Below are 24,578 nucleotides of genomic sequence, written 5' to 3'. Positions count from 1 at the left end.
TTGCTCATCACTGCCTGAGGGCAGCTGATCTGTTTTGTTTCTTCTGCGGTACCCAGAAAATAGCTGAGCTGAATGAATAAATGAGCGGACAGCTGCTTGGGCAGGGGGTAGTGTCCTGGGGCAGTGATGGTGGTGAGGCTGAGCACAGCCAGGTGATGGCCAGGGGTCAGCAGATGGGACTCCTGTTCCCTCCTCTCGAGAGCCTGTTCTTTAGCCCAGGCTGTCGGGGACACCCTGAAGAAGGCCTAGCCATGGTGACAGTGCACAGGTCTGTAATAGGTGGGAAGTAGAGGCCTGGGGACCACCCTGCTGTATCCACAGGGGCTCCAGGAGTGGGGTTGTGGGAACCCGAAAGGGATGCATTCTCAACCCTGCTCCAGCCTGCATCCCACTCATCCACTCACCAGCCCCCCATCCCAGGCCTCCTCAGACTCCCCTCAGCTCATTCCAGGCCTTTGCACTTGCTGTTCCCTTGCCTGAGCCACTGGGAGCTCTTTCTAAAGCACAACAGTGATGGAGCCACCCACATCTCTCTCAGGGTCTGGCATACATCCCTGTGCCGCATTCAATGCCCTGTCCCCTGACAGCCTGAGCCTGCCCCCGTATGGGTTCCTGCCCCACGAGAAGCATGCTCACCGTGCCTACGGGTGTCCCTGCAGCATCTGATGCTTTCTGAATTCAAGTCCAACAGGTAAACATCCAGAAATTCACAAAAGCATCGGCCACAGCCCCCAGAGGCTTCTCCAGCCCTCCCACCCTGCCCAGGCCCTGTAGGCTCTGCATCCACCTTCTCTCTCTGGAAACATCCCTATTTCCCTTTTGGGCTCACCTGCCCTGAGGAATCAGGGACCTTCTTCAAGGAGCTGACAGTCAATCTGGTGACCATCACCTCCTGCCCAAGTTGGCCATGCTGTCTGCTTGAATCTCACCCCTCTGAGACAAGGCTGGCATTGGTGGACAAAGGTAGGGGGTGGATGAAAGTGAAGCTCTGGGTGGGATATACCCGAGTCTCCATTCTAGACAGCCTCTCAACAGCCCACAGTCGGCTGGAAGGGACCTGAGGAACATGCAAATGAACTTCAGCTGGGAGGCCCTCAGGACTCAGCCCCAGAAAATGACCTACAGACTGGTGAGGGGGTGGAGGCTAAACACAGAGCCCCTCCTCCAGGGGCCCGAGGGCTGGGCCACAAGTTCAGGGCAGTTGCCATGGGTCTGGGTGCAGGAGACCTGGGAGAACCTCCCAGGAACTGAAGGACCCAGAGGCAGTGGCCTGAGAAGGGGCAGACTGGCCACCTGCCCCCTCACCCCCAAGCTGCGCATTCACAGAAATCTCAGACCCATCCTGGGTCTAACCAATGACTGCCTGGAAGGAGGCAGGACACCCTGAGTCCCCTGTGAGTGTGGGGATAGCAGAGTGGGGAAGGTATTCACTCACTCTCTCATTCATTCATTCAGTCATTCATCCACCCATTCATTCACATACCCACTGAGCTCCTTCTCTAAGTCTCGTGCTGGGGATGCAGAGTCTGAGACAGATACAAACCTGCTCCTCTTTGAGCTGATCTTCTAGAGAAAGGGAACAAACCTCTCCACGTAAAGGACTACTAAGGCTTCCACACAAAAGCATTGGAAAAGGATCCCATGAAGTTGAGAAAAATAGGAATGGGGATGGGGAGCCTTTAACTACAGTGGTCAGGGAAGGCCTCTCGGAAAAGAGAACATTTGAAAGGGGCCAAGGGGCCACCCCGGAAGAGCTGGAAAAGGGTACACCTGGCAGAGGGCACTGCAAGGGCAAAGGTACTGAGGTGAGACAGAGGAGGGTGTGCTGGAGGAAGAGAAGGGAGACCAGTGGGGCTGGAGAGAAGGAGTAAACAGGGTGGGGCGAGTCCCAGAGGCGGGCAGGGGTCCCACTCACAGGGCTGTGTGCAGGAGGGCTCTGAGCAGAGCGGAACTCCTGGAGGGTTAAGCCCCCTAGTGTCCTGTGAACTATGAGGGCAGGAAGGGGACAGGAAGGTCGGGGGGGGGGCGGGGGCAGCTGGGGCGGGCATCACAGAGGGCTTGTTCCTGGGTTCTCCAGTACAGGGACCTGGAGAAGCTTCATTTATTCTATCGGCATTTATTGAGCACCTCCTGTAGGCAGGGTTTGCACCCCAAGCAGGGGATACTTGTGGACAAAGTCACACAAAATCCCCCAAACTCACGGTTTCGGGCCAGTGGGCAAGATAAGACCTTGAATCAATAAATATATACAAAGGCCCTTGCAGATGGTTCACAGCGGAAATGAGGCCAGGGAGGGGTGGAAAGGGACTGTGCCTGGCATCCCCTGGTCCTCGCCGCGGGCAGCCCAGTGAGGAGCCCTCAGTCCCTACTCTGAAGGAGGAGGTGGCAGCCTGGGGGTGACACGCAGGCAGGGAATCGGCTTTGTCATTAGCACGGAGTTCCCGCAAGCAGCCGAGGTCTGGGAGACCCTGCCACATCCACCAGGGGACCTGCCCTGGGGCTGTCTTGTTCATTCAGCTGGCAGCGGCGTCGCTGCTCCAGACACTTCACTTCTCCTCCCTCCCTCCTCACTCTCGATCTGGAAGGCTCCAGACTAACTCTTCCCCCCCAGAGTCCCCCACATCCAATGGGACCCCAGGCCTGTCCACCTAAATTCGCTCCAGCACCCCTCTGTCCCCATCCCTACAGCCCCAGCCTTGGCATAAGCCCTGGGGCAAAGGCTCGATCGTCAAGCACAGCACTCTGCTGCATGGCTGTTCTGGTTTGAACAGTATCTCTCCCAGATTCCAGTTCATCCAGGACCTCAGAATGTGACCTTATTTCGCCACGTTATTGGTCTTTGAAAGATGTAGTTAAATTAAGGTGAGGTCATACTGGATTAGGGTGGGTGCTAATCCGATGACTGGTGTTCTTACAAGAAGACCACATGAGAAGACACAGACACACACACAGGGCAGAAGACCACGTGAAGACAGAGGCAGAGACTGGAGTGATGCAGCCACAATCCAAGGAACATCTGGTGCCACCAGAGGCTGGAAGAGGCTTCTCCCAGAGCCTCCAGAGGGAGTGTGGCCCCACCAACACCTGGATTTCAGACCGCTGGCCTCCGAAATGTGAGAGAATGTATTCCTGCTGTCTTAAGCCACTCAGGTTGTAGTCATTTATTACAGCAGCCCCTGGAAACTCATACAGTGGTCATGGACAACAGACTGTCCCTCTCTGAGCCTCAGTTTCCTCAGCAGGGCAACGAGGACCCTCCAAGGGCAGGGGGAGGGGCCAGGGAGCTAATCCCCATTAAACGTGCCAGGCATACTGTGATGGCTGACTGGATGCTCCCAGTTGCTACTGGCCTGATCATGACCTGGACCATTTCAAAAGCTCCTTCCTGACCGCTCGGGCTCCAGTCCAGTCTCTGCTAGGCCGCCACAGGGATCTTTCCTTGCTAAAATATGATCATGTTGCTGCTAATTCCTAGTGCTCAGTGGCTCCCCGTGGCCTGCACGGCATCTGTATGGATAGATCCCGGGCATGGCTCCAATTGGCCACTGGCAAACTCCTATTCACCCTTCAACACCCAGCTCAAAGAGCAAGAACACCTCCTCCAGGATGCCTTCCTAGATTTCCCCAGGCACAGTGAATCCCTCCTTCCCTCCCCATGGTCCCTCAGCATGAGGCAGAAACATGGCCACAAACAGTTCATCCTCCATGGCCAGCTCAGTCCGAGAATCTGCCCACTCTTCTCTATCCCTGAGACCCCACCCTGGTCCTGGCCCAGCTGACTACTCAGATGCCCTTTTGGCCTCCCCTCTGGCCTTCTGTCACTTCCACTCCTGCCCCCAATAGTCCCTGTTCTCCACGGAAGCCACAGGGGCTTTTGAGAATCATAAATCAGACTATGTCTCTCCCCTGCTCACACACCCTCCATGGCTCCCCAGTGTTTTGCATTCCACTCCTTCACCTCAGCCCCTTCCTGCAGACACCCCTGCCCTCACTTTCCTCCTTGCTCATTCTGTTCCAGCCACACCAGCCTCCTCACTGTTCCTCAGACATGCCAAGCTTCTTTCCACCTCAGGACCTTTGCACATGCTGTTCACTCTGCCTGGTATGCCAGCTCTTGCCTGGCTGGCTACTCCTCCTCTTTCAGGTCTTAGCTCATGGTCAGCTCCCTGGAGAGGTCCCTCTGCCCAGCTACAGGAGCCTTCCCTATGCCCCAGTCATTCTCTGATACATCTCCATGTTTTATTTTCCTCCCAGCACATATCACAAGGGCATATTTGGCCCTGCCTCAGTCCTTGCTGTGTTCCCAGTGCCCAGTCCCGGGCCCGGCATACCATAACTGCTTAGTCTTTGTTGCTTGACTAAATGATCCCACACATCTGGGACTGGCACTTCTGTCCTCTTCACATAGGCAGCTCACTGCCGACGCCAGAATGTCCATCAACATTTGCAGGAGAAAGAAGCAGCAAAGGAGCTGCTCCCCAAGGGTTGTCCCCAGGGAGTGAGGCCACGGGATCTGGGGGGTGGGGACCGTGGGGGTTAGGGTCCCTCCAACCCAGTTCTACTCCCTCCTTCTGGCTGTGTGACTCTGGGTGGATCACCGAGCCTCTCTGAGCAGGTTCCCCACCACCAGTGATCAAAGAAAGTGGACAGTGACTCTCCAGGGGGCTCTAGAATGCATAGTCATAAAAATAATAATTATTATTAAATTATTAGTATTGTTTCAAAGGTTGGCACTTTTTTCTTACATCACCAGTTTTTCTATCCAACTCCTGGCCCCCTGCCCCCGACCCCCAAATGTGACCTGAGTTTGCGATTCACTCACCCTCCCTCGGGTGCAGGGGTCTTCGTGATGAGGCACCACCAAACGGCCTGTCCCCTTCAGTCCCGCTGGGCTACCACTTGGCTGGCAGGGGGTTGTGGCCGCTTTTCTTTCCCCCTTGACCTGTAAGGACCAGACATGGGTTGTGGGGTGGAGCAGGGCCCCAGGAGGGCAGGGGACGGACAGCTCCCAGACGGCCATGGTCTTTAGAACAGATCTACACTCTGACAAGCTGGGTTACCTTGTAAGTTTTAGGGAAACTCAGGATCAGTGGCGTTGTCTGTCCAGTGGAGCCCTGTTTCCTCCCGCATGCCTCTTGGTGAACCCCGGCTGATACATTCCCCCCAGGCCCCCTCCCTGGAGGCCCCCCTCCTTCCCCTGACACTGAACGCTCTATCTGCCTTTCCTCATGCAGCTCCCTGTCTTCTTCCTCTCCCCCCCTCACCCCCACCAATTCCTTCACCACAGGGAGAGCTGGGTGGGTGAGGCTAAGATGGGCTGGTGTGAGGGTAAAGGAGTCAGGAACCTCTGGCTTGCCTGGCTCTATTCTTGGCCGCCCCTAAGTCCTCCCCTTTCTGCAGCTGCCCTGGGAACTGTAGCTCCCTCACAGTATTCGCTGTCTATACAGGGCTGTCTCCAGAATCCCCATAGGACCACAGTGCCCGTCTTGCCCTGGAGGAGAGGGCAGAAGGGGACACAGGGCAGCCCCATGGTGCAGAGGGGTGGGGGAGACCCCAGAATGGGACTGAAGGGAAAACTCAGCTGGCTGTGAACATCACAGCTGTCCTTTCTTTTGCCAGCGTCTGGGGTGGGAGCCAATGGCCGCCTGCATGGCTCAGGGGCTGCCTGTTCTAGCCAGGGGCACTTTGGAGTTGACTCTGGCCCTGGTAGGGCAGGGGGAGGGTAGAAGGTCAACCAGCAGATGGGTGAATCAGACTGGACATTATTCTACGGGCTCACGATGCTTGGCCTGCCCATCTGGAATCCCCCCCACGTCCCAGGGATTTCCTTCAAGGTCTTGGGCTGGCTTGGGGAGAGGGGCTAGGGGGCACGGGGGACCTCGGAGCCAAAAGGAGGGAGCCAGGTGGTGGTGGTGGGGCTTCTCCATTCACTCCTGTCTGGGCCTCTAGCAGGGCGGAGAGACTTGGGGAGAGTGAGAGAAACCCTCCTCCAGTTCCAGGGTCCCCAGACAGGGCCCTCACACCTGTGGTTAAATGCAGGGAGCGGAGGACCCTAGAGCTGACACCATCCGCTGGGTTCTGAGGTTAGTGAGCCACAAACCCGGCTCTGCTCCTGCCCAGCTGCATGACCTTGGCTAAGTGCTAACCCTCCCTGGGCCTCTCTCCCTGTCAATGGGGGTGGGGGTAGGAGAAGAAGCTTAGGGAAGAGAGAAGAGCGTGAGCTCCAAAGGGCAGGCGCTCAAACGCACAGTAGGCTGGCAGGAGGGGGTTCCCTTCCACTCTGCAGCAAGGCCGGCCGGGGGAATCCCTGCCACACACTGGGAGAGAAAGGCCTGGGGGGGAGGGGGAGGTAATGGGGAGGGGCAGTGGGACCAGTCCTCCCCCCACCACACACACACACACGGAGGGCGGCGCGGGAGGGTGCCCATGTCTCCACCCTCTCCTCCGTGGGAGGATGTCTCCGCATCCCAAATTCCGGGAGCGGGAGCCCCCTTCTCCAGCGGTTGGGGGCCCTGGAGCTGACTCGGGGCTTGGTGTTGGGGGAGAATGGAAGGGGTTTCCTTCCCTCCCGCAGCTCCCCCTTTGAATTCCCCGAGTCGGGCAAACCCAGACCTATACTCCCACCGAGGAGAAGGGGAGCGCCGCTGAGACCTCCACCCTGTAAACCCACCCCCCTACTGCCTACTCACCGGCCGGAGTCGGCCGCAGCAGCTGGAGCCCCCGCGCCTGGCCCAAGCGCGAAGACAAGTGCACCGCCGGGCAAGGGCGTGTGAGCCGGGAGGGTGTGCGCGCGCCGCCGCAGAGCTGACCCCCTCCCCGCCGTTCTGGGCCCCGCCCTGCCGCCCGGGGAGGGGGCGCCGACCGCGCAGAGGGAGAGGCAGCCGGAGGCTGCCACCGCGCGACCCCCTCCCCCGCCACGCTGCTCTAGAAGTGGGGGGCGGGAATCCCCGTTCTGGTCTCGCGCAAGCCCCCTCCTCGCAGGGGCGTGCCAGCAAATCTCCTAGGATGCTCAAAGAGCCGGAGGACCCTCTGCCGCCGCTACCCCGCGGCGCTCATTTCATAGATGGGGAAACTGAGACCCAGACCGGGGGAGCCTCTGGCCAAGGCCCAGAGACCCAGCAGCACAGAATACGGCTGCCCCCCTCACTCTGGGGGCCTCTCCCGGGGTCCGGGGAAGGAGCAGAGGCCAGGGAGACAGAAGAAGGCAATTAACCTCCCCCCACACACATACCCTGAGTGGGCCTGGAGTTACAGGGGGAACCCGGGGGTTTCGAGCAGCTGGTGATATTGCCCGGACTGGAAGGTCCCAGTGAGGGAGGAGGGACCCGGGGTGGTCAGAAAACAAACCACAGAAAACTTCTCCGTGTTATTGTTGCATAGTGATATCCTGATATCCGCCCTCTTCCCGCACGATTCCGGGACCCCGCCGAACATGAACCGCAGAGGCCTGGATGGCAGGGTTTGTGAAGGTCACTCTGCCAAATTAGAACAATGCGGCTCCCGAGGTCTGGGTCACTAGGGGATGGGACACTGAGTCTAGGGCTCAGCCCTCCAGTGACCTTGGCTCTGCCCAGGCCCCTCTCCGAGTCTGTTTCTCGGAGTGTCTGGATTGGACAGCGCCCACCTCTGGGGTCCCTACAGCTCTCGGGAGTCTGTAGGGCTGCCGGCTACGTCTTCCTGGTCTCCTCCAGCTCTCCCCCTTACCTCGAGGAAGCGCGGCGCCCTCTCAGACCACTGTCTTCTCCCTCTTCGCCTTCTGCCCCCGTTGCTCCGCCCGCCCCGTCTCTGAAACAGCCCCCACCCCCTTCTGCCTTGGCCTGGGGTGAGGGGGCTTTCCTCTTGGGAGCCAGAAGGCTTCTACAAGCCTCCATCCTTTTTTTTTGTTGTTGTTGTTTTCCCCTCTTTTCTTCCATTCATTCTAAAAATAGCCCTCCGCCTTCCCCACCCCTAGCATCTCGTGAAAGGTAATGCTCTCCCGGGCGGGGTCCTGAGGCGGGGATTCCGCGGTGCGGGCTGGGCTGGGGGAGGCGGACCGCTGGGCGGATGCGGGGGCGACTGGGAACGCTTTCTCCCCCCTCCCATTATGTGTGTAAGCCGCGCTCAGAGGGAGCCGCCAGCGTGACCGTGACCATGTGTGGAGGGAAAGAGAACAAAGCGGCAGGGGCCCTCTGGGGTCTGCATTGTGGAGGCAGAGAGGGGGAGGGCTGCGGGAACAGCGGGGACTCGACAGAGGAGGGGCCTCACCCAACCCCTCCCTGGGGGTGGCTTCCAGCCCTTGGTGGGAGGCTGAGGCCCGTGTGAGGGAGAGTCGCGAGCCAGTGGTGGCAGGGCACGCATCATTTGGGGTGTCCCCCGCCCTTGAACACCCACAATTGCCCCGTGGGTCCCCCAGAACGTCCCCTCCCAGTCCCGCAGCTCATGTGTCCCCAGTGTCTCCCCACAGTCCCTTCTCTGTGATGCAGCCACAGAATTCCATCCTCACCCATGTGACTGACTGGTCATGTCCTGCCCCACATTACAGGCAATCTCCTGCTTGAACCAAGAGGAGGATCCTGACTCAGCCCGCTCCTGAAAAGGCCACGTGGTCCGGCCCCCACGTGGGGGCCCTTTACCCCAGCCTTTCAGCTGTCACCCTGTCCAGCCTCGGGGGCGTTTGCATCTGCTGTTCCTTCTTCCAGGATCACCCTTTCCTGGCTCTCCTCACCTCTTATTGTCTTTCGGAAGCCCGGTCCAATGTCACCTCCTGCCTAGAGTCGTTCCTTATCTGGCAACATCATCCTAGGTTACTGTCCTCATTCCTGGTGGGAGCGGGTCTGTTCACTTATTCACCTTCTGTTTCCCCCAGGGGAATGGGGGCCCCCGGTGCAACTTGGGCCTAGCTGATGAGAGGAGGGGGCCAGCTCTGATCCTGCACCACCCCAGGAGCTACCCAGCTTCAAATAAAGGGATGGCATCACCCTCTGTCCAGTGAGCTGCGCCAGAAAGCACCCCTAGGACATGGCACAAAAGATGCAGGGCCTGATTCTGCAGGGGCATCGCCTAGGACATTGAAACTAAAAGCACAATCAGGGGCTCAAATGTTCCCCATCTGAGGACTGCTTAGCCCATTACCAGAATAACATGCCCCTGGGAAAAATGATCCATGGGGCCGAGTTTCTGGCCTGTTAAGCAGAAGCCAGGCGGGAGGTGCGGTGGGAAATAAATATGAAGAGCAAAGATGAGAAGTGGGGAGAGGGGGAGGCAGTGAGGGGCAGCCCAGCTCCAGGGGCTCTCAGGGGCTGACCTTTCCCCGTTATTAGCTTTCCCATAATGTTTTATGGTCTTATACTTTTTGAAACCAAAGGGGAGGATAAAAGGAAAATTGCTTTGCTGCTGGAGGGTACAAAAGCTCGGAGAGGGTGTGTGGCCCTAAGGGATGGAAAATGCAGCTGTCTGTGTTGAAAAATCAAGTATTCCCCCCAGTACTTGCCTCCATAAAATTACCCTCCAATGTTTTTCCGAGTATCTACTATATGCTTATGTGCCCAGAGATTGAGGGGGAGTCTGGAGTAGGAGCTTCTTGGGTCGCAGGCTGAGAGTAAGGAGCCCAGGAAGTTCAGGGAGAAGGCGGTGATGGCAGCTGGCATGGGCGGGGACATTATGTCACCTCAGCAGGGCCAGGCCCCAAGGCAGAGGGTTTGGAGGGGCTATGGGGGGGCGGGGGGGGGAGAGAGAGAGAGAGAGAGCACTAGTGCCCGCAGGAGAACCTGAAGGTGCTGTGGGAGACGTGCCTTTGAGCATTTCACTGCCTGGCCAGGACTCCACCTCAAGGTGGTGTTCGAAGCCAGGAGGATGGGAGATGGCATGGGAGGGCACCAGTATGCAGGGCTGTGGGGCACCAGGGAGGTGAGAGACAAAGGCATCATCTGAGAGGTCCCAGTGGCTTTCAAAAAGGCTCAAGGGACAGGCTGGGGGGGGCGGGGGGGCAGTGAGGAGAGGGAAGTGGTCCGACCAAGATTAGGGCTGCCAGTAAAAACAGTGCACGGAATGAGACATACTTAAAAATTATTCATTGCTTAACTGAAAGTCAAGTTTAACTGGTGTGTCCTGTACCTTTTTTTTTTTTCTAAATCTGGAAATCTTAGACTTGGATTTCCTGGCTCAGCAAACCTGGGGTTTGCTTTGTCCTGAAGGTGTCCGTCCTCTCCCCCAGTCACCTCTACACCCCACCGTGTTCCCTTCAATAAGCTTCTCTTTGTTTCCCTCATACTGTCCGTGTCCTTTAACTGCTCCCCAACTTCCTCCTCCGTTCCTTCCTTTTCCTCTATTGTCCCCCTCCCTCTACTCTCTCCCTCGTCACCCCCTCCTCCGATCTCCTCCGGTACCCCTCTCCCCACCACCCCCACCCTTTCCCGTTTCCCCCTACCTTCTTGGGCACCCACTCCGCCTCCTCTTTCCACCACAATCCTCCCCTATCCCACAGCCCCTCCCTCCACGCTCACCCCCTTCCCTAGCGCCCACCTTCTCCAGTCCTCCCCACACACCGCCCCCACCCTCAGGCGCACGAAGGGAAACCCCAGCCGCAGGCGCGGAGCCCCACGCAGGCGCAGAGCTGCCCGGCTTCCCCGAGGCTGCCGCCGCCCCCGCACTGCGGCGGGCGCGCCCGGTTGCCAAGGCGACGGCGAGGGCCGGAGCGGGAACCTGGGGAAGACCCCGCGCTCGCTCCCTCCCCAACCCAAGCCTCAGCGAAACCCACTCCAGTTTGATCCAGTTTCCCCGCCCCGCCCCCAGTGCGCACTGCGGCAGGTGAGGATTCCCTGGCCCACAGGGCGGGGGTCGGGCGAGGGTCCACGCATGCGTGCCGGGCGCGGCTTTCCCGCCCCGACTCGCGCACGACGGGAAAGCCCTGGCGCCTTTGAGACAACCCCCGCGCAGGCGCAGTGAGTGTCCGGCGTCCCCGTGGCAGCGCCTGGTCGTCAAGGCAACGCGCGCGGGGAGGGCTGGGAGAGCACGGAACTCCCGTCTCACGCCCCCTCCCGCGCACTGCGGCGAAGCCGGGGATTCCCTGCTGCCTGCACGCATGCGCGAGCCTGGGATTCCGCGGGGATGAGGCCAGAAAGCGACAGAAGAGGATTTTCTTTGAAACAGAACAGTCGTTATTACCGTCGTCTTTATGTGTGAGGAATGAAGGCGGCCCTCTCAGCAGCTGTCCTAAGTTTTACCTTCATTCTCTGGCCTACCAGCCGTCCCCCTACAAGTCCCCAGCAGAGCTTGCCACGTGCAGCTCCGGTGCTCTTCCTACTCTCTGCTCACACACCTGCCATGGCTCCCCGTCGCCCTGGGGTGAAGTCCCATTCATCGCCCCATTCTTCAGCGTGGTGTCCAAGGCCCTGCACGCTCCGCTGGCTTCTTCCCTCCAGTTAATCACCATTGGTCCCCGATCTTCCCTAATCGCCGGCCACAAATACCCCAACGTGGCCATGCAGGAGGTTCCTTTGCCAAGCTCTTCTTCAGTATCTGCCCTTCCTAGGTACCATCTCGTTGATTCTCGAGATGGCCTAGGATTAGATACTATTTCAGTCCTGTTTTATATAGGCAGAAACAGGCTCAGACCCATTAAGGCCCTGGCCTAAGGCCCCCAGAGGTAAGAGGGGGAGCTCAAATGGCTCCACTTGTGGGGAGCCATCTGGGCTCCTCCACCCATTATTCGGCTGACACCTCAAGCCCCAATTCCGGGCCCCACCTCCACCCCGCTGGCTCACCAACAGCCTGGGTGCTTCCTGGCTATGTGACACAGGCAGATGACTTAGTTTTCCCATCTAGAAAGAAGATCAATATAACACAGGGCTGTCCCCGGGGCTCCGTTAAATGACATTACCATGTGCTAGGCCAGGGCCCAGCATCCAGTGGATGCTTCTCACAGCATCTCACAGTGGATTCTTCTCACAGTCCTCTCTGGGGAGGATTCAGCTCGTTGGCACCCCCTGTAGGGCTCCTTCTGTCTGTCTCACTTCCCTCAACCTCCACGGGGTCTTCCTGGGGTCCATCCTAGATCCCTCACATGCCCCCTAGTCCTTGTCTCAGAGTTGGTTCCTGGGGAAATCCCCAAACTAAGCCAGTGCTCAATATATGTTGGTTCGGGCTTCCCTGGTGGCGCAGTGGTTGAGAGTCCGCCTGCTGATGCAGGGGACGTGGGTTCGTGCCCCGGTGTAGGAAGATCCCACATGCCGCGGAGGGGCTGGGCCTGTGAGCCATGGCTGCGAAGCCTGCGTGTCCGGAGCTTGTGCTCCGCAGCGGTAGAGGCCACGACAGTGAGGGGCCCACGTACCGCAAAAAAAAAAAAAAAATATATATATATATATATGTTGGTTAGTTTTTATGTCAGCTACCATTGTTTCAGGTACCTGCCATACTGCACTTCAGCTGTACCCAATTATTAATGGCACGCCCCCCCGCCCGCCCTTGAACAGGAGTTGTGACCTCCAGGCCTTTGCATGTGTGGTTCCTTCAGCCTTTTCTGTCCCTTGTCTGTGTGGAAAACTCCCATCCTTCAAGGCCCTCCCTCCATGAAGACTTTTACCTCCCTACTTCTGGGCAGAGCCTGGCTCCCTTAGGCTCAGCCGTGATCCCACAGAGTTGGGGACATCTGTGAGGATCTGCATCCGAGACTTGACACCTGGGAGAATAGAGTTCTTGGCATAGGCCTGAGAGGGAACAAGTCTGCTGTGTTGGAGAAGTTGGGAACAAGGAGATAGTGGGGACAGAGCTGGGGGGCTGGTGGAGAGTGAGGGGGATAGGGGCCAGAGGTGCAGGGGCAGGCTTGTGAATGCAGGGAGGGTGTCACTTGGATGGGAGCCCATAGCAGTGACCTGGTAAATGCGTGGACCCCGCCCCAGACACTTGGGCCCATCTCCCAGCTACCCTTCCTCCCTACTGACTCCCTGAGGCCAACTAAGCTGTAGGAAGCCAGAACTAAGTTGAGCTCTCACCCAGCCCTTCCCAGATATTCGGCCTCCAATGGGATACTCCTTTCTACCCGGATCCACCTGCCCACTCCAGCCTCCAGGCCCTTGCCTGCCCAGTGCCCTACCTCTGCGACGGAAACTGACTCATCTTCCACTAAAGCCTGCTCTAAAGAAATCCTCCATCAGGAAGCCTGCCCTGTTATTCCAAATGCCTCCCGTGTTGGAATAACAGCAGAACAGCCTGCATCTCCTGACCCCAAGCACAGTATGTGACCTGGCTGCTGACTCTGAACCAGAATCTCAGGGTGCCAACAACTCGCCTCCAGCTCTCCTCTGGTTCCGCCTCTGAAGTGCTGTGTGACCTGGAGCCAGTGCCTCAACCTCTCTGTGCTACCCCTAGCAAGGCTTCCAGGGGATGATGGTACAGATCTCTCACTGAATAACTGGCGCAGCCGGGAGCCGAGCACAGCTCTCAGCTAGCCTGCTAGGACAGGAGCGCGGCTGGGGGCCCCTGTCTTCTCTGGCTGTGGCCTGTGCATTCCACCTCATTCCAGCCCTTCTTTCCCACCACCCACCCAGTCACGTAGACTTCAAGTGCACACTCTGCCTCACCGACTGCCTTTATTGGGCACTCAGCCCCAGGGCACTGGCGCGTGCGGGAAGGGCGAGGGCTGTCACTGGAGCAGGGACCCTCGGGCGGGAGGTGTGGCCAGTGATGCCTCCTGGCCCCCAGGACACGCGCCGTGGCCCCCAGACATCTCTGTAACCCTCGGAGCTGACCCAGCGGACGGGCGTGTGGGGTCGTGACCCTGGCCGCCACGGGGCGTCTCCCGCAGTTCCAGGCTCACTTGGGGGTGTTGAAGGGCACGGCGCGCTGATTCATGGGGTTGTCCGGCGAACGCAGCCACTCCTTCTTGAGCATCTGCTTCAGCTGTGACAGCCGCATGTTGGGGTTTTCTTGCTTGAGCCGCGGCAGCTGCGCCTCCTCGAAGGCAGTGAATGCCGCCCGCATTCTGCGCTCAGGGTGTCTGTCTGCCGCCTCCTCCGCCACGCTGGTAAAGGCGCATGCGTCAAGGGGGGCTGGGGTGTGGCCCGCCCCGCCCCCAGAGTCTCAAGCTCCCCTCTGGGCCCCAAGCCCCACCCCAAAGACCTAGGCCCTGCCCCGTACCTGAGCACTGCGATGGCATCCTCGATGGTGCGCGCCTCCACGCTGCCCTCCTCCAGCAAGCGGCGGTTCACATTCTCCTCCAACGGCACTTCCAAGTGGCTCTTGGCTTTCTCGGCTGGGGGCGGTAGCGACCGGGGGACAGAGACATACCAGAAACAGAGAGAAATAAGCAGAGACGCAGAGTTCCATGGATGAGAGACACCATAGGGGAAGAAGTAGGAGAGAAAGGGAGGGAGGCAGGCAGGCAGAGAAGGATGCGGGAGAATGGAAACGCAACTTGAGCTCCCCGCCCAGTCCTACCTTCGGGATGGGCCAGTCTTGCCCGCCCAGTCCCCAAACCAACTTCCCTGCAGCCCACCACTCAGGAGGCACCTCATACGTGGCTGCTGTCTCCTCACCTCGGGGCACTACATCAGCTGTGGGGACCCCGGGGAGCACAGGCCAGGGTCAGGTGCAGAGTAATTACACACCTGTGTGCCTATGGCGTCCGTGCTCAGAGCCAGGCCTGCCGAGACACCGGCCACCCACCCTTCACCTTGCAGAGCCCAGGCAGCTTCTCTGGAGGTGGGGAGTGGGGTCTGGACTCAGTCCAGGGGGTAGGCCCACTGCCTACTGTTTATCAGGTAAAAGGGCAGCTCCAGAGTGGGCCGAGGCCCTCACCTGGGTCCGGGGCTTCCTTGTGCTGATAGTCTCGGCGGAGCGTCTCCTCAATCTGGGCGCGGGTGACCTTGCTGGAGGTGGCCACTCGCGGGGCCTTGATGCCCTTAAGCCTTGAGTCCTCCTCCTCCAGCAGCCGCTGTGCCTCCTTCTTGCGCTCCAGCTGCTCCAGGCGCCGCTTCTCCTTCTCCTCCTGGGGGATTGGGAGTCAGGAGTGGACCCCGTCCCACTGGCATGGGGTCCAGTTTCCATCTCAACCAGTGTGGATGGAGGCCTTGCTGTGTGCTAGACCCCATGATGGGCGTAGGGGACACGGATGGGAGCACGATGAGCCTACCTGGGGGCCCCCATCCTATATGACTAGGGAACAACAGGGAACCTTGGCCAAGGCAGTGGGTGGGTGGCTCCTGAAGAAAAAGTGACACCTGGGCTGGAGGAGGAGCCAGCCAGGAAAAGAGCTGGGGAAGAGGAGAGTCCTTAGTGGTGGGAATGGTGGGTGCAAAGGTCCTGAGGCAGGAACCACCTAGCATGACAGAGGAACAGCACAGAGGCTGGTGTGGCTGGAGGGAGGAGGGGAAGTGTGGAGGACGAAGACGTGGGGAGGGCAGAGGTGGTACCATGGGGAGCCTCAAGGGCATGGGGAGGGATTTGTACTGGATTCCAAAGGTGACAGGAGCCACTGGGGTCTGGACCCATTTGCCAGCTGGGACAGCGCTTCTGGCTTTATAGCCAGGAGACCTTGGGAGGCACCATCGAAGTGTTCCCAGCTGAGCGTCACAGGGGCTGGGACTGATCCCACCTTGGCTCCCCAGGGAGGCCTGGATGCCAGCTGGTCGAGGGGACATGTGGCCTGTAGGACTTGTCCTTGGCCGCTGCCCCTCCACTACTACAGGGACAGAGCGAGGTTCTGGTTCCTTTGTAGTGCAGTGTGGCTGTGTGGCCGTAGGCTTGGAATATTCTGCCGCCTCCCGCCCAGCACTCCCAAAGGGCCCTGCACTGCAGGCACTCCCACCTGCCCACTCACTGCCTGCAACTCTGCCATCTGTCCGCCAGGCCTCAGGGACAGTCCCTACAGCTGCAGTGTCCCCCGTGACAGGGCTAACTGCCCCAGAAAAAGAGGTTCCTGAGGACACGTACTGGGCCTCTGACCTCCAACCTGCCTGCCTGATAGGAAAAAAGCCGGGGGGGTTGGGGGGACGGGGAGGGTGGTGGTTAAAGATCAAGGCTGTTTGGGCACAGCTGCGAGGATCCCATGTCTGTGGTCAGACACCTGGGGTAGGGCCATCGTGCTCTGAGTCTCAGTTTCCCCATCGGTCAGAGGTAATGTCCTCCTGAGGCTCCCCGACCACTGCATGGTGCGTGTACAGCCCACATTCACCCTGTCCACAGCACGGCCTTGCCTCAGGGCCTTTGCACTAGCTGTTCTGCCCTGCTGGAGCACCACTGCCAGCTTCCTTTCCTGATTAACTCTGGCTCATCCTGAGCTCCTGGCTCTCTGTCCTTCTGCTCTACCACATGGCTCTTTCCTGTGTTCCACAAAGCCCTGTTTTCTAGTCTTCCGGTTATCTGGTTAGTCCCTGAGGCAGGAGGCAGGCCCTGGCCCAGCACACAGTAGGTGCTTAAGTAGTGTGCTGGATGAATGAGTGAATGAATTCCAGAAGGCTCCAATCTCAGGAAGGACATGCAGAATGGGGCCATTAGTCTCTAGGGACATGGGACTGAGGCGGGAACATGAGCGGTTATACTTCGACGTTCGGCAGACTTTTTTGAAAAAGACGCTCGCAGTTTTTTATAAAGGCCAATTAGCAATTGGCAGCACCTGCTGATGGGTGAAGGATGAGGCTGCGGCAGAATATTCTGCAGCCATCAAGAATGAGCCTCATAAGTAACTGAGATGGAACCCAGAGAGTCAGGTGCTCATTGCCGAGTTGCTTAATATGGAACAAATGGAAACGAAATGCCAACCTCTGGGCGGGCCGATGAATTACGGCCCAGCCCAAGGCTGATGGCTGGCGGCTGGCAGAAATCTGGCTGTGTGACCCCATTTAACGGAGGGCATGGCCTTTAGGGTATGGCATTGGGTGAGAAGAGCCTTTGGTGTCACATGGGCGGGAGATGCTCGTTTTCTTTTAGTGTTTTGGAACAAACGTGGATTTGTTTCTTTTTCATAAAAACAGTATCTTTTTAAAGCAGCTGTCACGTAAGGAAAGAAAGAGGGACCGGGTGTGCTGTGTAGACTGTGGGCCCCCCTCACCCATCAGCAGGAAGAGGGATAAACAAAACCCAGAAAACCACCCCATGGGGAGGGAGAACCATCAACAGCTCCAGGTAAGACACTCGGGGGGGGGGGTCCCTGGTGGTCTAGTGGTTAGGATTTGGCGCTTTCACTGCTGTGGTCCAGGTTCAATCCCTGCAGCACAGCCGAAAAAAAAAAAAAGGAAAACACTCAGGCGGGGGGACTGCCTGGGAGGGGCATGGGGGCTGGGAATGTTCTAGAGAGCAGGGGTTGGCAAACTCTGGCCCTCCACCTGTTTTGGTAAAGTTTTAGCCTATTTGCATACGGTGGCTTTGTGCTACAGCGACAGGGTCGAGTAGCTTTGAGAGCCTGTCTGGCCCCTATCGCCTGTCGGACCTCTGCCCTGTGCGTTCTTCCAGGTGTGTGCTACACAGGGGAGTGGACAGGCAAATGCTCCCTGGGCCACACCCCTGGGGCATGGACGCTTGCAAGGCTATTAGTCAAACCTCATCACAAACCAGACAGCCTGGCTCCAGCCCGGCTCCAGCCCAGCTCCAGCCCCTCCTGTGACCTGGACTTCCTGTCTTGTCTGTGCCTCAGTTTCCTCATTTAGAGGATGGGGATGACACCGAGGCCCAAGATGCAGGCCTGGGGAGGGCTCCTGGGGCCCTGGGCTGGGCTGCTGCCACTCCCGGACTGTGGAAAGGTCTCTGGCTTTTCTGTCTAGGTAATGGATCCTTGGCAGACATTAGTTTTCCTTTTGGATTTTCAACTTTCCTATATTGTCAAAATGTTGACAGTCAAAAAGGAAATTTAAAGACCTCCATGGACCCAGTGCAACATTGAGGGCGCTGAGGGGAGGGAACCAGTGATATTCAATTCCGACTAAACACAAGGCAGGATCCAGCCCTGCACAGAAAGACAATGGGAAAAACTCACAAAAGTGCCCAGGCGCCCCCTGAACTGGGCATGCAGGGACGGTGTGTCACCACTGCTATTCCAGAACCTTTAGCAGTCCCAGCTGGAGCCTATCACCAGCCCAGGGGGCTAGAAGAGGCTAAGAATGGTTTCTGGTGCCACCTACTGGGCCAGGAGGGTCAGCATGAGCCCTGAACCACTCCAGACACCAATTAAGCCCCCGCTCACTGTGTGTGTGGCACTGCGGGCCCCGCAGGAGACGGCCAACCATCCTGGCCCTCTTTTGTGTTCTTATAAACACCTGGAAATGCCTCCAGGCCCCAGGTCAGCAGGTCTGAAACAGGATCTATCAGCATGTGTCAGCCTCGGCACTGCTGACGTCAGGCTGGCTCACCCTGCTGTGGGGCCATCCTGTGCGCTGCCAGGTGTTGAGCAGTATCCTGGGCCTCTGCCCACCAGATGCCAGTAGCACCCTCCGGCTGCCAGTTGTGACAACCAAAAATGTCTCCAGATGTTGCCAAGTGTCCCCTGGGTGCGGAATCGCTCCAGAGTGAGGTTGTGCCAGTCTAGACCAGCCCTGGCATCACACGAAGGAGAGAGACAAGCTCGTGGAGGGCTTGCCACTTCCTAAACGTGCCAAGTCCTGGCCACCCCAGGGCTTTTGCACGAGACTTTGCCTCTGTTTCTGTCTCCCTTCTTGCTCTTGCTCCATGTCCAATGACTCCTCACCCTTCAGGCCAAAGACCTAGGGGCCTCTCACCACCTTCTACTGTGTTGACCGCCCACCTTGCCCATGGGTGGGGTGTGGGAGCCCAGGGCCCACCCACCTTGCGCTGCTCCTTCCTCATGACGTGTTTGTCCTCATCCTTCCAGTAGGCATCCTCCAACTCCTTCTGCTTCTTGGCATCAGCTGCTGCCTTGGCCTCAGCCCTCCGTGCCCGGGCCGCTGCCGATTTAGTGTTCTCGCCCTGGAACTTCTTGGGCATCCCTCAGAACGCTGTGAGTGGAGGGCAGGGACCAGTGACTCTGGGGCATGCACCCTTGGCAGCCCCAGACTCACACCTGTGCAGCTACGCCCCCCTTGGGGCCTCAGTAGCTCTGTCTATAAAACAAGGGCTTTGGATTTATTAATCTCTCTTTAAAAAAAAAAATCTACTGAGGTGAATTTTACATAATACAAAATGAACCATCTTAAAGTGCACAGTTCAGTGGTATTTAGCACATTCACAATGTTGTGTAACCGTCCCCTCTATCTAGCTCCAGAACATTTCCATCACCCCCAGAGGAGACCCGTCCCCATGAGCAGTCCCTCCCCCACCTCCCTCCCCCAGCAACCACTAATCTAATTTCTGTCTCTATTGATTTCCCTATTCTGGACTTCTTTCACTCAGCATCATGTTTTTGAGGTTCATCCATGTTTGAACATCTGTCAGAGCTTCATTCCTTTTCATGTCTGACTAATATTCCATTGTACGGATGGGCCACATTTTGTTTATCCATCTGTCCATGATGGACACGTGGGTTGTTTCTACTTTTCAGCTCTTACAATTCATGTTCCTCTAGATCCCTGCGGGCCAGTCTTTGTGTGGACCCTCCCACTCTGCCGGCTATGAGGCCTCAGTGTCCCGGCCCCACAGCCCTGAGGCCGAATCCCCCTCGCCCTGGGTAAGCAGCTGCCATGAACTGTTCCCAGTGATCCAGCCCAGGCTCACACAGCCAGGAGATTTTAGAACAATCGTAAAGCTGTTGTCCAGCTGGTCTGTGTGAGTCCCATACTGGGTGCTGGGGAAATGATGACACCAAATGGGAGGTGCCACCCTCCCCACACCCAGTCCCCTACTAAGCATTTTATATGGCCCAACTACATTGAATGTTCTCAAAGCCTTAAACACAGGGACTGTCCTTATTCCCTTTCGAAGGTGGGGAAGTCAAGGTACCTGGCTAAGTTGCACAGGGCTGAGCCTGGAGTCTCACCTCTAAAGCCTGCCTTTCAGGTGAGGAAGGGAAGACAAGAAATTAAGATCACCCCACCTCCAGAGTGCTGACTGAGGACACAAGCACTGTGTGGTCAGGGCAAGCCTTCAGCTCTCCAGGCCTCAGTTTTCCTCATCTGGGAAATGGGCTGATGTCCATCGCTCCTGGTTGTCCTCTCCCCACTGAGAATCTCCAGCTCAGTCCCTTGCTGAACCTTGGGGAAGTAGGCCCAGCATCGAGAATGATGGGGAAGGAATGTGGGGGCCATCCTGACTCAGGACCACCAGGCAACCCCCCACCACCAACCTCCTAGCTGTGTGGCTTATGGGGGAGGGGGCTCCCATCATCTGAGAAGTAGGGTTGATTCCAGTCCCTCCCTGCACAGGATGCAAGAGCTGCCATGGCAGGGCTGGATATGCCAGCCTGATCCTGTACTTCTCGCAGCTGTTCCTGGGCCCCCTGAATCAAGCATTCATTACTGAGCATCTACAATGTACCCAACAGAAAACCTCACTGGATTCCCCAGAAGAGCACTAAGAAGTGGGTGGGGGTCACAGTCTAAGTGTCAGGTGAGGAAACTCCCCACATGCCACCTCTCCCTCCATCTCCCCCTCTCTCTCCAGCAGCCACACCAACCTCCTTGCCTTTTTTCAAGCCTACAATGCATGTTCCCACCTCAGGGCCTTTGCACTTGCCCTGCCCACCACTTTTGCTCCTCTTTTTACCCAGTTAATTCCTATTTAAACTTCAGGGCTCAGCTCAGGTGTTGCCACCTCCAGGAAGCCTTCCCTGACACACCCCCTGACTCTCAGACCATAAACTTCTCTCTGAGGTACTTGTTTAGGTTGCTATCTATGTTCATTTATAGGATTATTCGACAAATGTCCATCTTCCCCACCAGGCTGGGAGCTCTATGAGGGCAGGGCTGGGACTGCTTCAGTCAGTGCCCTGCAGAGTAGGGGCTCAAAAAATGTTTTGCGCAAATGAATGAACAAGCATCTATTTCCAGGGTTCCCTCAGTATTTACTTCACACTCTGTGTTGTGTCCAAACTCAGCTTCTCACTTCTCTTCCCACTCACTTCCCTCTCCAGCCTCTGAGCCTTTGCTCTTGCTATGCCTTCACCCGACACACCCTCCTCTGTCCCTTCTTCCTGTGAAAACCTGCCCACTCACAGAGACTCAGCCCCAGCATCTCCTCCTCCTCGTGTTGCTTAAGACCCCCAATTCCATCCCAAAGCCTGACAGGGCTTTTCTGACCCCCTCTTCAGGCCAGAACTGAATATTTATGTCCCTCCAAAATTTATATGTCGAAGCCCTAACCCTCAATATGACTGTATTTAGAGACAGGGCTGGGACTTCCCTGGTGGCGCAGTGGTTAAGAATCTGCCTGCCAATGCGGGGACACGGGTTCGATCCCTGGTCCGGGAAGATCCCTCTTAGATGCTGCAGAGCAACTAAGCCTGTGCACCACAGCTACTGAGCCTGTGCTCTAGAGCCCGCGAGCCACAACTACTGAGCCCGCGCACCACAACTACTGAAGCCTGTGCGCCTAATGCCTGTGCTCCACAACAAGAGGCCACCACAATGAGAAGCCCGCACACCGCAACGAACAGTAGCCCCCGCTCGCCACAACTAGAGAAAGCTCACGCACAGCAACAAAGACCCAATGCAGCCAAAATATAAATTAACTAATTAAAAAAAATGGTACCTTATCCTTTAAAAAAAAAAAGAGAGAGAGACAGGGCCGGTGAGGAGGTGATAAAGGTTAAATGAGGTCTTAAGAGTGAAGCCCTAATCTAGTAGAGCTGCTGTCCCTATAAGAAGAGAAAAAGTCACCAGAGCTTGCTCTCTCCACCATGTGAGGACACAGTGAGAAGGTGCGCATCTGCAAGTCTGGAGGAAAGCCTGCATCTGGAACCAAACTGGCTGGCACCCTGATCTTAGACTTCCCAGCCTCCACAATTGTGAGCAAATAAATCTGTTGTTTAAGCCACCCAGTCAGTGGTATTTTGTTATGGCAGCCAGAGCTAATACAGACAGCTTTTCTCCTCTGTTTGATAAACACTCACACAACAGACACTTTGTCATTCAGTAAACACGCACTGTACACCTAGTATGTGTGGGATGCTGGGGAAAGAGGCAGTGCTGATGGGCTTCCTGACAGAATGGGACTCCCAGGCTTGTTGGGAGATAGATAATAAGAGTGGTAACTCCAGATCAGAGCTGTAATGGGGCCATATGGACGCTGAGGAAGTCGGGAGGGGGCTTCTGACCCAGCCTGGGGAGGGATGGGGAGGGGGTGTCAAAGGGCTTCCTGGAGGAGACATCAAAGGAAAGACTTAAGGGAGTGGGGAGATCCAAGCCCCCAGGGGTGTGGGGGAGGCAGGCTGGGAAGGGGATTTGTATTCCAGGGTATGGGAAGGTGCACAGGGCGTCAGAGCCCTCTGGGGTTGGTAAAGAGGTGAACTGGAGGATTGAGACAGAAGCATGGAGCTCAAACAGGGGGTCTAAGGAGTGGCTTTGGCTAAGCAGTGGGTACACTTAGGGGGGAATCAAGACCTTCGTGGTTGATTGGATGTGAAAGTAAGAAAGAGAATAAAAGATGAAACTCAACGCTGCCTCCTCCGAGAAGTCCTCCCGCTACCCCTTCTAGGCTCCCCCAGCCCGTCGTCCCTCTCCCCAGCCCTGATCCCATTGCAAGAGGCCAGGGACGTCCGTACCCAGCTCTGTCACCCCCAGGCCTGTAAGCTGCCCAGGAGCAGGACCGGAGATAGGTGGCCTCGAGCACGACGCTGTCCCTCTGGGTCTCAATCGTCCGCTCCGGGAAATGGGCATAGCCCCTGCGGGAGCCCTGGAGACGCTGGTCAAAAGCGCCTCCGTCTCCGAGCACCCCATCTCCAGCCCTCCCGGGGAGGTGGTCCCAGGCCCAGCAGCCCCGCTGGGCCCACCCGCACCCCGCCCCCCGGCTCCGCCCGCGCCGCTGCCGCTCCTACCTCCTTCCCCCGGCGCCGGCCCGGTCGCACCTCCGTGACGTCACCTCAGGGCTTGCGCGCTGGGCCCCAGGGGGCGCGTGCTGATTACGTCTCGGCTCCGTCGCCATCTTGGTAGAGGAGATGCTGGTTTGGTCTCCAAGCCAAGGGCGTTAGCCGTTTCTTTTTGTCTTCAAGAAGAGAATATTTTATAAACCCTCATCCCTTGCGCTCACTTCATATGTTAGCTAGTCAGGAGAGGAGAGCAGAAACTACAATCTGGACCATTGTCTCTACAAAGATGGCCGTTGCCCAGATGAAAAATGGAGTTCTCGGTTTCACATGTGGGTCTGGCGGCGTCAGTCAGGAGTTGCTTGGCCGCCAGGGCGCGCCAGAACCCGTGGTCCGCGAGTGGTGAGTAGACGCGCTTCGCCTGAGGAAGACTCAGGCCCTTCGCCATCGCTTTGTGCTTTGAAGACGCTCTCCTAGTACACATTCTCTGCCTCCCTCATGCGAAGTTGAAGTGGGAGGGAGCAGGAGAAAGGGACAGAGAAGTTAAAACACTCCGCGCTGTCCAGGTGGGGAAACAGGCTCAGAGAGGAATTTAATTTGACCAAAGTGCAATCGAAGGACTCAGAATCCCTCCTCCTGGATTGCTATCCACCCGCGCACACACCTTGCTCTTTGGGTCCCCACTGCCCTGCAGGACTCACCCCACCTTCCCATCTCATCTCCCTCCTCTTCTCCACTCTCTCTCAGCTCCAGCCACACCAGCCTCCTTTCTCCCAATTGCCAGACACAGTCCTGCCTCAGGGAATTTGCCTGTGGCAGCTTTATGCACGGACGACTCCTTCACTCCTTTCAGGCCTTGGCTCAAATATCCCTTCCTGAGAAAGACCTCCCTGACCTCCCCAAGGATCAATAGTTGGTGCCCGCCCCCAGCCCTCTTTATTGCCTTCATAGCATCAACTTGCTTTGTTGGTTTACCTGTTTATTTTCAGTCTCCCCTATGGCTGTGATGTCTGGAGGATGGAACCCCTTCACCTGGAATATTTGTCACCAAGAAGAAGGGGCTCAGCATAAACATTTATTGTTGTTCAGTATGGGGTTGGGGGTGAAAGTGCCAAAGGCAACACCTAGTTAAGCTTCTACTGGTAAAGATCCAGGTTTTAAAAAGAAAAAAAAAAATTTTTTTTTTTAAATTTAAGAAACGAGCCAGGCTTGTCACATCTTCCTGAGGGCGGGAGCCTCTTGTGTCTGTTGACATATCTGAGGGGTGCAGGTCAAGTGAATCGTTCCAGAACAAGTTAAGTCTTCTACAAGGAGATTTCTGCCACCTCCCAGGCCACAGGGCATGGCTCGCATTCCTGAGAACTCTTGACTTCTATTGCTGTGACATTCTATAGTTCTTAGAGGCTCACATTCTCTAGTAAGTATTGAGGGTCTACTCTGTGCCTGTGCTAGGAGCGCAGCAGTGAATGAGACAGACACAGTCCCTGGTCTCCTGGGGCTCACAGTCAGGAAATCATACAAAAAATTATGATCCTAACCTTGGCCGGAAGATGTGCGCCGTATTGAGAGTGGGCTATAGAAGCCTGCAGGCAGATTTTATGTGACACACACGGTTTTATCTGATACAATGATAAATTTTATTTCTCTATTATATATTTGTATATTCATATACCCCTGTATGCCTAAATACACACATAGA

General features: G+C 57.0%; 1 protein-coding gene across 3 annotated transcripts; it reads right to left on the bottom strand.

The window, feature by feature from the left end:
- Window positions 1–13,546: 13,546 nt before the first annotated feature.
- CCDC124 (coiled-coil domain containing 124) lies at window positions 13,547–22,939 on the bottom strand. 3 transcript variants are annotated; one of them, XM_060146636.1, is made up of 5 exons: window positions 22,892–22,939; window positions 18,751–18,920; window positions 14,773–14,962; window positions 14,113–14,227; window positions 13,547–13,996 (listed from the first exon to the last, which is right to left on the bottom strand). In XM_060146636.1, the coding sequence occupies exons 2-5, from the start codon at window positions 18,907–18,909 to the stop codon at window positions 13,789–13,791; spliced, it is 672 nt and encodes a 223-aa protein (XP_060002619.1). In that variant the 5' UTR covers window positions 18,910–18,920; window positions 22,892–22,939; the 3' UTR covers window positions 13,547–13,788. The 3 variants fall into 3 exon arrangements, with proteins under 3 accessions (XP_060002619.1, XP_060002618.1, XP_060002620.1); XM_060146635.1 differs by lacking the exon at window positions 22,892–22,939 and adding an exon at window positions 22,619–22,774; XM_060146637.1 differs by lacking the exon at window positions 22,892–22,939 and adding an exon at window positions 19,955–20,110.
- Between the last annotated feature and the right edge of the window lie 1,639 nt (window positions 22,940–24,578).

This window comes from Lagenorhynchus albirostris, chromosome 3 (assembly GCF_949774975.1).
Source record: "Lagenorhynchus albirostris chromosome 3, mLagAlb1.1, whole genome shotgun sequence".
In the NCBI taxonomy this organism is placed as follows: Eukaryota; Metazoa; Chordata; class Mammalia; order Artiodactyla; family Delphinidae; genus Lagenorhynchus; species Lagenorhynchus albirostris.
This window is presented reverse-complemented; position numbering and strand designations above follow the sequence as displayed.